The sequence below is a fragment of the Salvelinus fontinalis genome, chromosome 33, assembly GCF_029448725.1.
Source record: "Salvelinus fontinalis isolate EN_2023a chromosome 33, ASM2944872v1, whole genome shotgun sequence".
Lineage (NCBI taxonomy): Eukaryota > Metazoa > Chordata > Actinopteri > Salmoniformes > Salmonidae > Salvelinus > Salvelinus fontinalis.
In genome coordinates this window covers 27,772,970-27,788,102 of record NC_074697.1, presented here as the reverse complement: position 1 = coordinate 27,788,102, position 15,133 = coordinate 27,772,970, and the positions used below count along the sequence as shown (strand labels likewise).

The window sequence follows — 15,133 nt, the reverse complement described above, 5'->3', positions numbered from 1 at the left end:
CCCCTTGTTGTAATTTCAGATGCTCCTTATCATCCAAATCAGTTTCTTGCAACAGGGCAATATCAATATTTTCTTTTTTCAAAAAAGACAGTACCTTCTTCCTTTTAATGGGGTTATGGCTCCCTCTAATGTTCCATGTACATACACATTTACATGACATTTACATTTAAGTCATTTAGCAGACGCTCTTATCCAGAGCGACTTACAAATTGTGCTCCGCCATTTCGCGCACCTGTTTCTCAAGTGCTTTTATCTTAGTGTCCATAGATGTAGTTGAAGTTTCCACTGTAGCAATTCTTCCTTCTGCCTCATCAACATATTTGACAACCCTCTGTAGTTCAGCTGAATGGCCTGCTATTGCTTCCAAGACCGTTCTTATCTTAACATCGATCACTTTAGTAATGTTATCCGTCATCTTTTGAATCACCAGGTCCATTGTGCCTGGATCCGCAATGGTGTTAGCTTCGCTAACGTAAGCTAGCTCCTCCTGCACATCTACAGGGATGGTGGTTTTGGTCGATTTCTTAGTAGTTCTGTTGGGCATGTTGTCGGAGATTTTTGAGAAATAGCCGTCAAGACTCATTGTAGAATAACTTATTTAGCCAATTCTACCACTTTTACAAGCCAGGAGATTAATGTAAAAAAATTAATTTACGAATGCCACGGGAGCTCGCTAAAACACAGTGTTCCCTCTACGGCGCCATTTTGTCCCCCGGATTCCCTATTTCTAATGAACCGTTGAGTGACAACACAAAAGTACAAAGATCTTTTATAGCCAAGATACACCCCTCTCAACCTACATGACGAACAACAGATACATAAAATTGTCACAAGGTTAAGATTTGTATAAAAGATATCTATAATACATAGCAGACAGCAACTGCTATGTCAACAGTTTTCATTGTATAGACCAGTGTCTGGCCCTCCTCCTCCAAACTGGAACCATCTCTTCCTGGTACGGTATAGAACAGAACCATTAGCTCATGTTCTCTGGAATGCTCTGTAGGTTTTATCACCCAAAGACATCGTAAATCTCCTCTGTCAGTGTTATCTCATAGAGGCCCATCCTCAGTAGAACACACACACAATAGTTAATATCTTAACGGGATCGATTTGACAACAGCCAGTGAAAGTGCAGGGCGCCAAATTCAAACAGAAATCTCATAATTAAAATTCCTCAAACATACAAATATTATACACCATTTTAAAGATAAACTTGTTGTTAATCCCACCACAGTGTCCGATTTCAAAAAGGCTTTACGACGAAAGCATACCATGTGATTATGTTAGGTTAGCGCCTAGTCACAGAAAAACTTTAGTTTTCCAGCCAAAGAGAGGAGTCACAAAAAGCAGAAATAGAGATAAAATGAATCACTAACCTTTGATGATCTTCATCAGATAGGACTTCATGTTACACAATACATGTATGTTTAGTTATATCCAAAAATCTCAGTTTACATTGGCGCGTTATGTTCAGAAATGCATTGTCTCAAACAAACATCCGGTGAAAGTGCAGAGAGCCACATCAAATTACAGAAATACTCATCATAAATGTTGATGAAAATACAAGTGTTATGCATGGAATTAAGATTCCAAGAACACAGGATGAGATGTTACTATCCTTTGTGCAAGCACTTCCAAGAGTTCATGAACAGTGAGCCTGGTGAAATTTGGGGAGCGCATCGTCAGTAGTGTACCTTTGGTTCCTAGGGTGTTTCGGCCTTTCACACTATACACCCTCCCCAAAGGCGGTCAGCGACAGGGTGATCAATCCTACGCTTGCGTCCCATTCCAGATATAAAGATATACTTCTCCTTAATGCAACCGCTGTGTCAGATTTCAAAAAAGCTTTACGGAAAAAGTACACCATGCAATAATCTGAGTACAGCGCTCAGGCACCAAAACAAGCCATACAGATACCCGCCATGTTGTGGAGTCAACAGAAGTTAGAAATAGCATTATAAATATTCACTTACCTTTGATGATCTTCATCGGAATGCACTCCCAGGAATCCCAGTTCCACAATAAATGTTTGTTTTGTTCGATGAAGTCCATCATTTATGTCCAAATACCTCCTTTTTGTTTGCGCGTTTAGTTCACAAATCCAAATTCACGAGGCGCAGGTACTTAGTCCAGACGAAAAGTCAAAAAGTTTAATTACAGTTCGTAGAACATGTCAAATGATGTATAGAATCAATCTTTAGGATGTTTTTATCATAAATCTTCAATAATATTCCAACCAGACAAATAATTTGTCTTTAGAAATGAAAAGGAACGCAGCTCGCTCTCCCGGCTGCGCATGACTTAGCTCATGGCATTCTGCCAGACCTCTTAGTCAAACAGCTCTCATTTGCTCCCCCTTCACAGTAGAACCCTGAGAAAATGTTCTATAGACTATTGACATCTAGTGGAAGCCGTAGGAAGTGAAATCGGACCAAATTTACACTGTATCTTGGAAAAAACCTACAAACCTCAGATTTCCCACTTCCTGGTTGGATTTTTCTCAGATTTTTTCCTGCCATATGAGTTCTGTTATACTCACAGACATCATTCAAACAGTTTTAGAAACTTCAGAGTGTTTCTATCCAAATATAATATGCATATCTTAGCTTCTGGGCCTGAGTAGCAGGCAGTTTACTCTGGGCATGCTTTTCATCTGAACGTGAAAATAGCACCCCCAGCCATAAGAAGTTTACAGAATACTCTATTCTGTCGAATAAAACAACCATTATAATGTAATACAAGCGTTATAACATAATCTTGCAATTTCCATGACACTGGCCACGAGCATTTTCTTGTTTGCTTATGGCCTTATACAGCTGGTTGAGTGTGGTCTTTGTGCCAGCATCAGTTTGTGGTGGTAAATAGATGGCTACGGATAATATAGATGAGAACTCTCTTGGTAGATAATGTTGTCTACAGCTTATCATAAGATACTCTACCTCAGGCGAGCAATACCTTGACTTCTTTAATATTAGACATCGCGCACCAGCTGTTATTGACAAATGTTCACACACTGCCGCCCCTCGTCTTACCAGACGTAGCTTCTCTGTTCTGCCGATGCATGGAAAATCCCGCCAGCTCTATATTATCCGTATTATCGTTCAGCCACGACTTGGTGAAACATAAGATATTGCAGTTTTTTATGTCCCGTTGATAGGATAGTCTTGATCGTATATCATCCATTTTGTTTTCCAATGGTTGCACGTTGGCCAATAGAAGGCAGCCCGACCACCGCCCCCTTTTTCTCCGTCTTTTCTTCACGCAAATGACAGGGATTTGGGCCCGTTCCACAGAAAGCAGTATATCCTTCGCGTCGGACTCGTTAAAGAAAAGCATGTGGCAAGGCTTGGTGTTCGTCATTTACATTTGTGCTATAAATATTTTTAACGAATCTCATATATTGGCTGCACAATATCCTGTCTCTTCTCTCTCAGCAGTGATAGCCAGAGCTTTAACAAGGTGGCGGAGCGCGTGCTGCTGCGGCTGCAGGAGAAGCTGAAGGGGGTGGAGGATGGCAGGGTGCTCAGTGTAGGAGGGCAGGTCAACCTCCTCATCCAGCAAGCAATGGACCCTAACAATCTCAGCCGCCTCTTCCACGGCTGGCAGGCCTGGGTCTAGGGCTAACATACTGGGAGAAACCAGGGGGCCTGGGTCAATCTTAGTCCGCTTTCTACAAAGTACTATGTATGAATAATGAATGTTTATGCTTTGACATACTTGATGCACCATGTGCTTCCTTATCAATCACAGCTGATATTTTAGCTTTCTGCACTTAATAGACTGTAATCAATTATTAGGTTTCTAATGCAACATGTGTAAATGACTTGTTTTCTTGTGTTGCTCTGAATTCTTTGTATCAAGTGTCAGATTATATATCAAGTCGATTTTTTTTGGTCACTTTTAAAGTGAAAAATGGTTGTTCTTGAATATGTTTATTGTACCGTTGGATGGTAAATAGCTGACATGTAAGATAATAAAGAGATAATTGATTCAGGAGATGAGGAGATTTAATTGACTCAGGAGATCCCCTCTCAAACCATCTGCGGAGGAACTACCCCAGTTTGTACATGAACTGGGCCCTGCACCTCCCGCTGATAGCACTGCCTCTTTACCTTGTTACCTGTATACATTTGGTTCTCTTCCTGTCAGACTGTGTTATTGTAATTAAGCAACAACAACAAAAAATTACAACTTTTTTAGTAGTCTTTGATGTTATGTTGAAGAAGAATGTAGAGGAATTCGTCCATATACCTTAACCTGTTTAAGGTGTGAGGGACAGGCGCATCAAGTACTTAATGACCACGGTCATCAGTGTGCGCCTCCTATTGGTTGCTGGGATCTTGCTTGGATACTACTGTAAGTATTAGTGTTTTTCCCTCATCATTTGGCCTCTACCCTAAAACACACACTATATACACTATATATACAAAAAATATGTGGACACCCCTTCAAATTAGTAGATTCTCCTATTTCAGCCACACCCGTTGCTGACAGGTGTATAAAATCGGGCACACCGCCATGCAATCTCCATAGACAAACATGGGCAGTAGAATGGCCTTACTGAAGAGCTCAGTGACTTTCAGTGTGGCACCGTCATAGGATACCACCTTTCCAGTGGTATAAAATACTTAAGTTAAAGTACTACTTCATTTGTTTTTTGGGGGGATCTGTACTTTACTATGTATATTTTTGACAACTTTTACTTCACTACATTCCTAAAGAAAATAATGTACTTTTTACTACATACATTTTCCCTGACACATAAAAGTACTCGTTACATTTCAAATGGTTAGCAGGACAGGAAGATGGTCCAATTCACACAAATCATGGCAACATCCCTGGTCACCCCTACTACCTCTTATCTGGCAGACTCACTAAACACAAATGCTTTGTGAATAATGTCTGAGTGTTGGAATGTGCCCCTGGCTATCCGTAAGTTAAAAAAAAAAAAAAGGAAATCGTGCTGTCTGTTTTGTTTAACATAAGAAATGTTAAATGATTTATACTTTTACTTTTGATTCTTAATTATATTTTAGCAATTACATTTAATGTTGATACTTAAGTAGATTTAAATCCAGAAACTTTTACTCGAGCAGTATTTTTACTGGGTGACTTTTACTTGAGTCATTTTCTATTAAGGTTTCTTTACGTTTACTCAAGTATGACAATTGTGTACTTTTTCCACCACTGCACCTTTCCAATAAGTCAGTTTCAACACATTTCTGCCCTGCTAGAGCTTCCCCGGTCAACTGTGTGTGCCGTTATTGTGAAGTGGAAATGTCGAAGAGCAACAACGGCTCAGCCTCGACGTGTTAGGCCACACAAGCTAACAGAACGGGACCGCCGAGTGCTGAAGCACGTAAAAATTGTCTGTCCTCGGTTGCAACACTCACTACCGAGTTCCAAACTGTCTCTGGACGGAACTTCAGCAGAACAATTGTTCGTCGGGAGCTTCGTGAAATGGGTTTCCATGGCCGGGAAGCCGCACACAAGCATAAAATCACCATGTGCAATGCCAAGCGTCGGCAGTGGTGTAAAGCTCGCAGCCATTGGACTCTGGAGCAGTGGAAACGAGTTCTCTGGAGTGATGAATCACGCTTCACCATCTGGCAGTCCGACTGGCAAATCTGGGTTTGGCGGATGCCAGGAGAACGCTACTTGCCCCAATGTATAGTGCCAACTGTAAAGTTTGGTGGAGGAGGAATAATGGTCTGGGGCTGTTTTTCATGGGTTGGGATAGGCCCCTTAGTTCCAGTGAAGGGAAATCTTAACGCTACAGCATACAATGAAATTGTAGATGATTCTGTGCTTCCAACTTTGTGGCAACAGTTTGGGGAAGGCCCTTTCTTGTCTCAGCATGACAATGCCCCCGCGCACAAAGTGATGTCCATACAGAAATTATTTGTCGATTAGTGTGGAAGAACTTGACTGGTCTGCACAGGTCCCTGACCTCAACCCCATCAAACATCTTTGGGATGAATTGGAATGCAGACTGTGAACTAGGCCTTATTGCCCAAAATCATTGTCCGACCTCACTAATGCTCTTGTGGCTGAATGGAAGCAAGTGCCCACAGCAATGTTCCAACATCTAGTGGAAAACCTTCCCAGAAGAGTGGAGGCTGTTATAGCAGCAAAGGGGGGACCAACGCCATATTAATGCCCATGATTTTGGAATGAGATGTTGGACGAGCACGTGTCCACATACTTTTGGTCATGTAGTGTAGGTGCATTTCATTCACTTCAATTTGATGAATTAACTTGTTCCCTTCTGACCATCCTTAACCTCACCCTCTCACCCTTCAGTGTCCTCCATCTGTGCATGTGGGGTTGCATGTGGCGATGGTCGCTGTGTCAGGCAGTCTTAGTGGTGTGATGGGGTAAGAGACTGTCCAGCAGGGCAGGATGAAGCTCAGTGTTGTAAGTATTCAGTTTTACATTACATTTTGGTAATTTAGAAGATGTTCCAATCCAGAACACTTTACATTCAGTGCATTGCACTTAAGGTAGTATAACAACCACATCAGTGATTGTAAGTTAAACTTTTCTTAATAAAGCAGCTATCAGCAAAATCGTAGCTAATAAGAAAAGAGAAGCGTTAGTGTTAGTGCAAGAAAGGCAAGTACAACAGTAAGTGTAAGGTTATTTAATTTATTTTTGCTAGAGGGTTCAAACGAGGTACTCTTTGAAGATAGGCTTTCGGATGCTTTACCTTTACCCATTCAGACCTCTGGTCATCTGCCCTGTCAAAGACCTGGCTGGGAAATGTTACTGTACAGGTACTGTGTGTCTACGTATGTTTGTTTTTGCTCTTTTACTTAACATTGTGTGTTGTGCTATTTGTTTTTTTACAGTGAAGCTGTGTGGCTCCAGTTTTCTTCTGCAAGCCTATTTGTCTGACATTGGATCGTGGAGGACAGTGTGCTCAGATGGATGGGCAGATCACCATGGGAAGGCAGCCTAACAGCGTTTAGGATACAGCAGGTGAGACACATACTGTATCTAGATTGAGATTTATTTTGTTTTTATATTTATGCCCATTGGTATAGTATAGAGAATTGAATCTTCCCCATATGCATTGTGAGATAGTCAAGCTAGCGTAAACGTGAATGTAAAACAGTGAGCATGTGTTATGGTAATTTATTTAATTTGTTTGCTATGGGTTCACAGAGACACATATGTTAAATCTGGCCAACAAAAGACAAATGCCAGTGGATTCTTAATGCTGAAGTCTGGGTCAAGCCCTGACACACCCATAATGCAACAGCTTGAGCGTCAGTGAAAGAAATGTGAGCCAATCGCATTTCATATCATACCATTTCCCAACGGTATGTTAAACTCTTGATAACACCATCTGTATTTTTGTGATTCCTTTTACTCTCCTCGGCGAAACCTGTTCCAGTGTTCATGGGGTGACCCTGAAGTGCATAGGTAAGTCATTATGTAACTTTCTCAGTAATTAGGTATAGAGCAACTTCATGTAAAGTGTTACCACCTGATTAACCTCTGGCTCCAGACTGTGGTACCAGAGTAGTCTCCAATTTGAGTCGTGTAGTGGGGGGCCAGGAGGCTAGTTTGGGGGCCTTGCCATGGCAGGTCAGCCTCCAGGTCTTTCACGTCTGCAGCGGTTCCATCATCACCCCATACTGGATAGTGATGGGAGCACACTGCGTAGTGGAGTAAGTCCATAGACATACATACTGTACAGTATGTGCACTATATTATTGAAATATACACTACCAGTCAAAAGTTTTAGAACACGCCCATTTTTCCAGTTTTTGAAACATAAGCAATTCATGTCCAGTGAATAACCTGAAATGGTACAAAGGTAAGAAGTAAACTGCCAGAGGTAAAAAAAAATGTTTTACAAATAGTTTAGGTTACCAAAAAACTGAAAAATAATGTACATTTCAGTGTTATAAGAAAAGGCCTTTTTCAGGGAACAAGTAATGGGTTAACAACATACAGCTGTTCTGGAGCAATGGAAGTAAATTAAGCCTTGAAAGTTGATGCTAACGTTTCCTACAGGTGTCCCACATTTTGTTGATTACTTACCAACACTCTGTCTGTATAAAAGCAGTGTTGGAACAGACTGTGTTACTACACACTTTTAAGCATTATTTGGACAGTATTGTACTGCAAGAAGTAGTATATTGCTATCATAATGGTGAGGAAAAATGCAATTAACAAACAAAGACAGACACCATTATAACCCTTAAAAGTGTAGGTCTTTTCTTTAGAGAAATTGCAAAGAAAGCCAAGGTGTCAGTGAGTAGTTTCCTACACCATCAAAAGGCACTTGGAAACTCTGACCGGAAGAGGTCTGGCAGACCCAAAGCCACAACAGAATCAGAAGACAAGTTTCTGAGAGTCAACAGCTTGCGTGATAGGCGGCTCACAGGACAACAGCTTCAAGCACAGCTTAACACTGGTCGAAGTAAGCAAGTCTGTTTCAAATGTGAAGAGAAGACTTCGAGCTGCAGGTTTGACAGGTCGAGTGGCAGTAAGAAAGCCATTGCTAAGATGGCAAAATAAGAAAAAGAGGCTTCCCAGGGCCATGAAGCACTGCCAGTGGACTACTGAAGACTGGAAGGTCTTATGGACCGATGAATCAACATTTGACGCAGGGTTTTTGTGCGCCATTCAGTAGGTGAAAGGATGGTTCCACAGTGTGTGACACCATCTGTCAAACATGGAGGAGGAAGCGTGATGGTCTGGGGCTCTTTTGCTGAATTCAGAGACGGCGACTTGCAAAGAGTGAGTGCCACCCTGAACCAAAACGGCTACCACAGCATTTTGCAGCACCTTGCAATACCTTCTGGTGTACGCCTAGTTGGTCAGGCGTTCATCCTACAGCAAGGTAATGACCCAGAACATACCTCCAGGCTATGGGGTTCATCCTACAGCAAGATAATGACCCAGAACATACCTCCAGGCTATGGGGTTCATCCTACAGCAAGATAATGACCCAGAACATACCTCCAGGCTATGGGGTTCATCCTACAGCAATATAATGACCCAGAACATACCTCCAAGCTATGGGGTTCATCCTACAGCAAGATAATGACCCAGCACATACTTCCAGGCTATGGGGTTCATCCTACAGCAAGATAACAACCCAGAACATACCTCCAGGCTATGGGGTTCATCCTACAGCAAGATAATGACCCGTAACATACCTCCAGGCTTTGGGGTTCATCCTACAGCAAGATAATGACCCAAAACAAACCTCCAAGCTATGGGGTTCATCCTACAGCAAGATAATGACCCAGAACATACCTCCAAGCTATGGGGTTCATCCTACAGCAAGATAATGACCCAGAACATACCTCCAAGCTATGGGGTTCATCCTACAGCAAGATAATGACCCAGAACATACCTCCAAGCTATGGGGTTCATCCTACAGCAATATAATGACCCAGAACATACCTCCAAGCTATGGGGTTCATCCTACAGCAAGATAATGACCCAAAACAAACCTCCAAGCTATGGGGTTCATCCTACAGCAAGATAATGACCCAGAACATACCTCCAGGCTATGGGGTTCATCCTACAGCAAGATAATGACCCAAAACAAACCTCCAAGCTATGGGGTTCATCCTACAGCAAGATAATGACCCAAAACATACCTCCAGGCTATGGGGTTCATCCTACAGCAAGATAATGACCCAAAACAAACCTCCAAGCTATGGGGTTCATCCTACAGCAAGATAATGACCCAAAACAAACCTCCAAGCTATGGGGTTCATCCTACAGCAAGATAATGACCCAGAACAAACCTCCAGGCTATGGGGTTCATCCTACAGCAAGATAATGACCCAAAACAAACCTCCAGGATATGTCAGAACTACCTTAGAAGAAAAGAACAAGACGGTAGGCTTCAAATCGTGGAATGGCCAGCACAGTCTCCAGACTTACCCCCATTGAGCTGGTTTGGGATGAATGGGGCAGAATGGTGAAAGCAAAGCAACCTACAAGTGCAACACATTTGTTGGGAAGAACTTTCCGAACAATATTTGATTTCCATTGTAGAAAGAATGCCACGACTGTGTTCGGCTGTTATGTCTGCAAAAGATGGCTACTTTGAGTCAAAAATGTAGGTTCAATTTTGTTAAACAAAGCATTCCATGATTTATTTTGTCTCCAATTGTTTATTTGTTTTATGCTTTACTTTGAGTACATTAAGACATTAAACTGTGTGAATTTCACTCCCATTTTTTCAATTTTTTATTGTTCTAAAACTTTTGACCGGTGGTGTATATCATTGGGTATGTCCAGCACAGTCCACTTCTGAGCGTATTCTTTTGAATCTGTGGCATCCCGGTTAAATTGACTAATTCAGTTGTCTTTAATTTCAGTCGCTCTTATCCTGAAGACTGGACAGTACATGCAGGATTTGGGAATCAAATATCTACACACTTCAGCCGTGGCCTTTCTTCAGTGAGCCACATTGTCAACCATGATTACAACACAGAGACGGGGAATAATGACAACGCCCCCATTAGACTCATTAAACCATTGCAGATTAATGGTAGGACTTACATTCTCTTGTTGTTCTCCCTTCTCAGCAGACTATTTCAGCACTTTATGCAGTTAATATTTTTCTCATAGCTCAGAAATTCTTTACGGTGCTTTCTTTCCTATGTAGATCAAATAAGGCCTGTGTGTTTTGCCCAATGTTGGGCAGGACTTCACTGCTCCCCAGACATTCTGGATTTCAGGGTTTGGCAGGACAGTTTCTCGTGGTAAGTCATATTTTATGCAATATCATGAGAATATACTTATATATATATAGTTGAAGTCGGACGTTTACATACACCTTAGCCAAATATATTTAAACTCAGTTTTTCACAATTCCTGACATTTAATCCTAGTAACAATTCCCTGTCTTAGGTCAGTTAGGATCACCACTTTATTTTAAGAATGTGAAATGTCAGAATAATAGTAGAGAGAATGATTTATTTCAGCTTTTATTTCTTTCATTGCATTCCCAGTGGGTCAGAAGTTTACATACACTCAATTAGTATTTGGTAGTTTTACTTGGGTCAAATGTTTCGGGTTGCCTTCCACAAGCTTCCTACAATAAGTTGGGTGAATTTTGGCCCATTCTTCCTGAGAGAGCTGGTGTAACTGAGTCAGGTTTGTAGGCCTCCTTGCTCACACACACTTTTTCATTTCTGCCCACAAATGTTCTATAGGATTGAGGTCAGGGCTTTGTGATGGCCACTCCAATACCCTGACTTTGTTGTCCTTAAGCCATTTTGCCACAACTTTGGAAGTATGCTTGGGGTCATTGTCCACTTGGAAGACCCATTTGCGACCAAGCTTTAACATCCTGACTGATGTCTTGAGATGTTGCTTCAATATGTCCACATAATTCTCCCTCATGATGCCATCTATTTTGTGAAGTGCACCAGTCCCTCCTGCAGCAAAGCACCCCCACAACATGATGCTACCACCCCGTGCTTCACGGTTGGGATGGTGTTCTTTGGCTTGCAAGCCTCCCCCTTTTCCTCCAAACATAACGATGATCATTTTGGCCAAACAGTTCTATTTTCTTTTATCAGACCAGAGGACATTTCTCCAAAAAGTACGATCTTTGTCCCCATGTGCAGTTTCAAACCGTAGTCTGGCTTTTTTATGGTGGTTTTGGAGCAGTGGCTTCTTCCTTGCTGAGCGGCCTTTCAGGTTATGTCGATATAGGACTTGTTTTACTGTGGATATAGATACTTTTGTATCTGTTTCCTCCAGCATCTTCACAAGGTCCTTTGATGTTATTCTGGGATTGATTTGCACTTTTCGCACCAAAGTACGTTAATCTCTAGGAGACAGAACGCATCTCCTTCCTGAGCGGTATGACGCCTGAGCGGTCCCATGGTGTTTATACTTGCATACTATTGTGGTACCTTCAGGCGTTTGTAAATTGCTCCCAAGGATGAACCAGACTTTGAGGTCTACAATGATTTCTTTAGATTTTCCCATGATGTCAAGCAAAGAGGTGTTGAGTAACAGCATATTGCCAACCTAGTTGGTGTCAAAATAAATACCCTACACATCAATACAATCAGAAGCCATTAGATATTTTGTAGCTAAGATATAGCTAAGATCTGTTATTTTGAGTATGATGAAGGGAGATGTTCAATGTGTTCACCTGTCTGTCCAAGGCTCAGGCTCCAGCTCTTTGATGGAAGCTGAGGTGTCACTGATAGACAGGACCATCTCTAACAGCTCCTCTGTCTTCAATGGGAAGATCACACAGGATATGAAATGTGCCGGCAGGCTGGAGGTAGGAGTGGACTCATGCCAGGTAAAAGATAACTGACCCCTCTGCCTCATAGGTCCCCATTAGCCTGGGTACCAGACCTGGTTGTGCAGTCATTCCACTCCTTGCCCTCCTTGTCATATGCCAGGAGTGGAATGATGGAACAAACAGGTCTGGTACCCAGGATAGGTCCCTATGTCCAGAGTTTTTACTGGTCCGATTAAGGGTTTTTAGAAAAACTTAGAGCCCCACTCAAATTCTGTTTACTCTGAATGACAAAATATATTTGAAGGTTAAGAAAAATAAAGACAATTGATGATCTATTATATCATGAAAGTATCAGGAGCCTAAATCATGTTTGATTTGATCACTTGCTCTGTTCATTCATGGTGTCATTCTGATTTCAGAACATCTTGACTTATAAACAAGATGTTTGAAGACAGTTGGATAAGGCTTTCACACTGCCACAGCAATGTACCTCTGTTCTGTTTCTATAAAAGTCAAACAAGACTATCATACCAGTGGAATCATACAATTCCACTTATCCTGTACAAACATAGCAGTGACATCAAGGGTGTTCCTACGCTTTGAACAGATCATACAGAGGGTTTTCATGCCTTTATGTAACATGCTCTCTGACCTTGGTCAAACAAAACCTCCATTATATACTGTGCCTTTAGCTTTTGTTACTTCTAGGTTAGACCACTGCAATGCTTTACTTTCCGGCTACCCGGATAAAGCACTAAATAAACTTCAGTTAGTGCTAAATACGGCTCCTACCTATCTTTCCGAGTTGGTCTGCCGTACATACTTACACGTACGCTACGGTCACAAGACGCAGGCCTCCTAATTGTCCCTAGAATTTCTAAGCAAACAGCTGGAGGCAGGGCTTTCTCCTATAGATCTCCATTTTTATGGAATGGTCTGCCTACCCATGTGAGAGACGCAGACTCGGTCTCAACCTTTAAGTCTTTACTGAAGACTTCATCTCTTCAGTAGGTCATATGATTGAGTGTAGTCTGGCCCAGGAGTGTGAAGGTGAACGGAAAGGCTCTGGAGCAACGAACCGCCCTTGCTGTCTCTGCCTGGCCGGTTTCCCTCTCTCCACTGGGATTCTCTGCCTTTAACCCTATTACAGGGGCTGAGTCACTGGCTTACTGGTGCTCTTTCATGCCGTCCCTAGGAGGGGTGCATCACTTGAGTGGGTTGAGTTACTGACGTGATCTTCCTGTCTGGGTTGGCGCCCCCCCTTGGTTTGTGCTGTGGTGGAGATCTTTGTGGGCTATACTCGGCCTTGTCTCAGGATTGTAAGTTGGTGGTTGAAGATATCCCTCTAGTGGTGCGGGGGCTGTGCTTTGGCAAAGTGGGTGGGGTTATATCCATCATCGGATGGGGCCACAGTGTCTCCTGACCCCTCCTGTCTCAGCCTCCAGTATTTATGCTGCAGTAGTTTGTGTCGGGGGGCTAGGGTCAGTTGGTTATATCTAGAGTACTTCTCTTATCCGGTGTCCTGTGTGAATTTAAATATGCTCTCTCTAATTCTCTCCTTCTCTCTTTCTTTCTCTCTCTCGGAGGACCTGAGCCCTAGGACCATGCGTCAGGACTACCGGGCATGATGACTCCTTGCTGTCCCCAGTCCACCTGGCCTTGCTACTGTTCTGCCTGCGGCTATGGAACCCTGACCTGTCCACCGGACGTGCTACCTGTCCCAGACCTGCTGTTTTCAACTCTCTAGAGACCGCAGGAGCGGTAGAGATACTCTTAATGATCGGCTATGAAAAGCCAACTGACATTTACTCCTGAGGTGCTGCACCCTCGATAACTATTGTGATTATTATTATTTGACCATGCTGGTCATTTATGAACATTTGAACTTTGCCAAGTTCTGTTATAATCTCCACCCGGCACAGCCAGAAGAGGACTGGCCACCCCTCATAGCCTGGTTCCTCTCTAGGTTTCTTCCTAGGTTTTGGCCTTTCTAGGGAGTTTTTCCTAGCCACCGTGCTTCTACACCTGCATTGCTTGCTGTTTGGGGTTTTAGGCTGGGTTTCTGTACAGCACTTCGAGATATTAGCTGATGTACGAAAGGCTATATAACATAAACTTGATTTGATTTAAGTGGGTGAGTGTTGTGCATGTCCACTAGCACATTATGTGATAAAGTGGCCTGTAATACATCAATACTGCTTATTCAGTTACAGAACAACAAGCTCAATGAAACTGCAGTTAATAGCATATAAATAGAAGAAACCCTCTAAGACTCTTGGATTGTGTATTGCACCATTCCTTAAATGTGGCATGGACTCTATCTCCAAGGGATACAGTGGTGGCCCGCTTGTGACAGAGAAGGACTCAGTATGGTGGCTGGTAGGGGACACAAGCTGGGGAGATGTCTGTGCCCAGAGGAACAAACCAGGCGTCTATGGAAACGTCGCCTTCTTCCTAGGCTGGATCTATGAACAAATGCAGGTATAAGAAACCATTAAATCCATTGTTGTGATTTACATGCATACACTTTTTAATAATGGGAAGTTGTAACTATGGTGTGTTTGGTTTTGCAGAAATAAAGATAAACTGAGAAATTACTGGTGGACATTCAGGATGAAATGGTGGAAACATTGTATTTTTTTCTGAATAGAAAAGCCAGAAAGAGATGTTTGTCTACTTTTTGTATGTACAGTGTGTCATCAGAAATTCCGACGCTATGTGCTACATATTGAATTTGTATGTATTAATTGAATCATTAAATTACTACTTCTACATCCTGATACTGTTTTGTGTAATATATACTGTACAGTTTGAAAAGTCGTTACATTTATGTATCACTTTGACCACCAGATGGTGCTTGAGTGTTCTTGGTAGTTCCTCTTG

The 15,133-nt window shown here is 42.2% G+C and overlaps 1 protein-coding gene and 1 long non-coding RNA gene across 5 annotated transcripts in view; both read left to right on the top strand.

Annotated features, from left to right (window-relative positions):
• The window catches only part of atm (ATM serine/threonine kinase), a 48,380-nt gene extending 44,381 nt beyond the window's left edge, over window positions 1-3,999 (top strand). For 3 of the 4 annotated variants that reach the window (XM_055895545.1, XM_055895544.1, XM_055895547.1), the window contains one exon: window positions 3,438-3,999. In XM_055895545.1, coding sequence (XP_055751520.1) covers window positions 3,438-3,621 — 184 coding nt within the window. In that variant the 3' untranslated portion in view covers window positions 3,622-3,999. The remainder of the gene's footprint in view (window positions 1-3,437) is intronic. The other variant, XM_055895546.1, reaches the window with a different exon arrangement.
• A 2,714-nt stretch (window positions 4,000-6,713) lies between these two features.
• LOC129831926 (uncharacterized) lies at window positions 6,714-15,018 on the top strand. The gene is made up of 3 exons (XR_008755831.1): window positions 6,714-10,531; window positions 10,649-10,745; window positions 12,165-15,018. It is a non-coding gene; the product is annotated as an uncharacterized LOC129831926 (long non-coding RNA).
• Window positions 15,019-15,133: the final 115 nt, after the last annotated feature.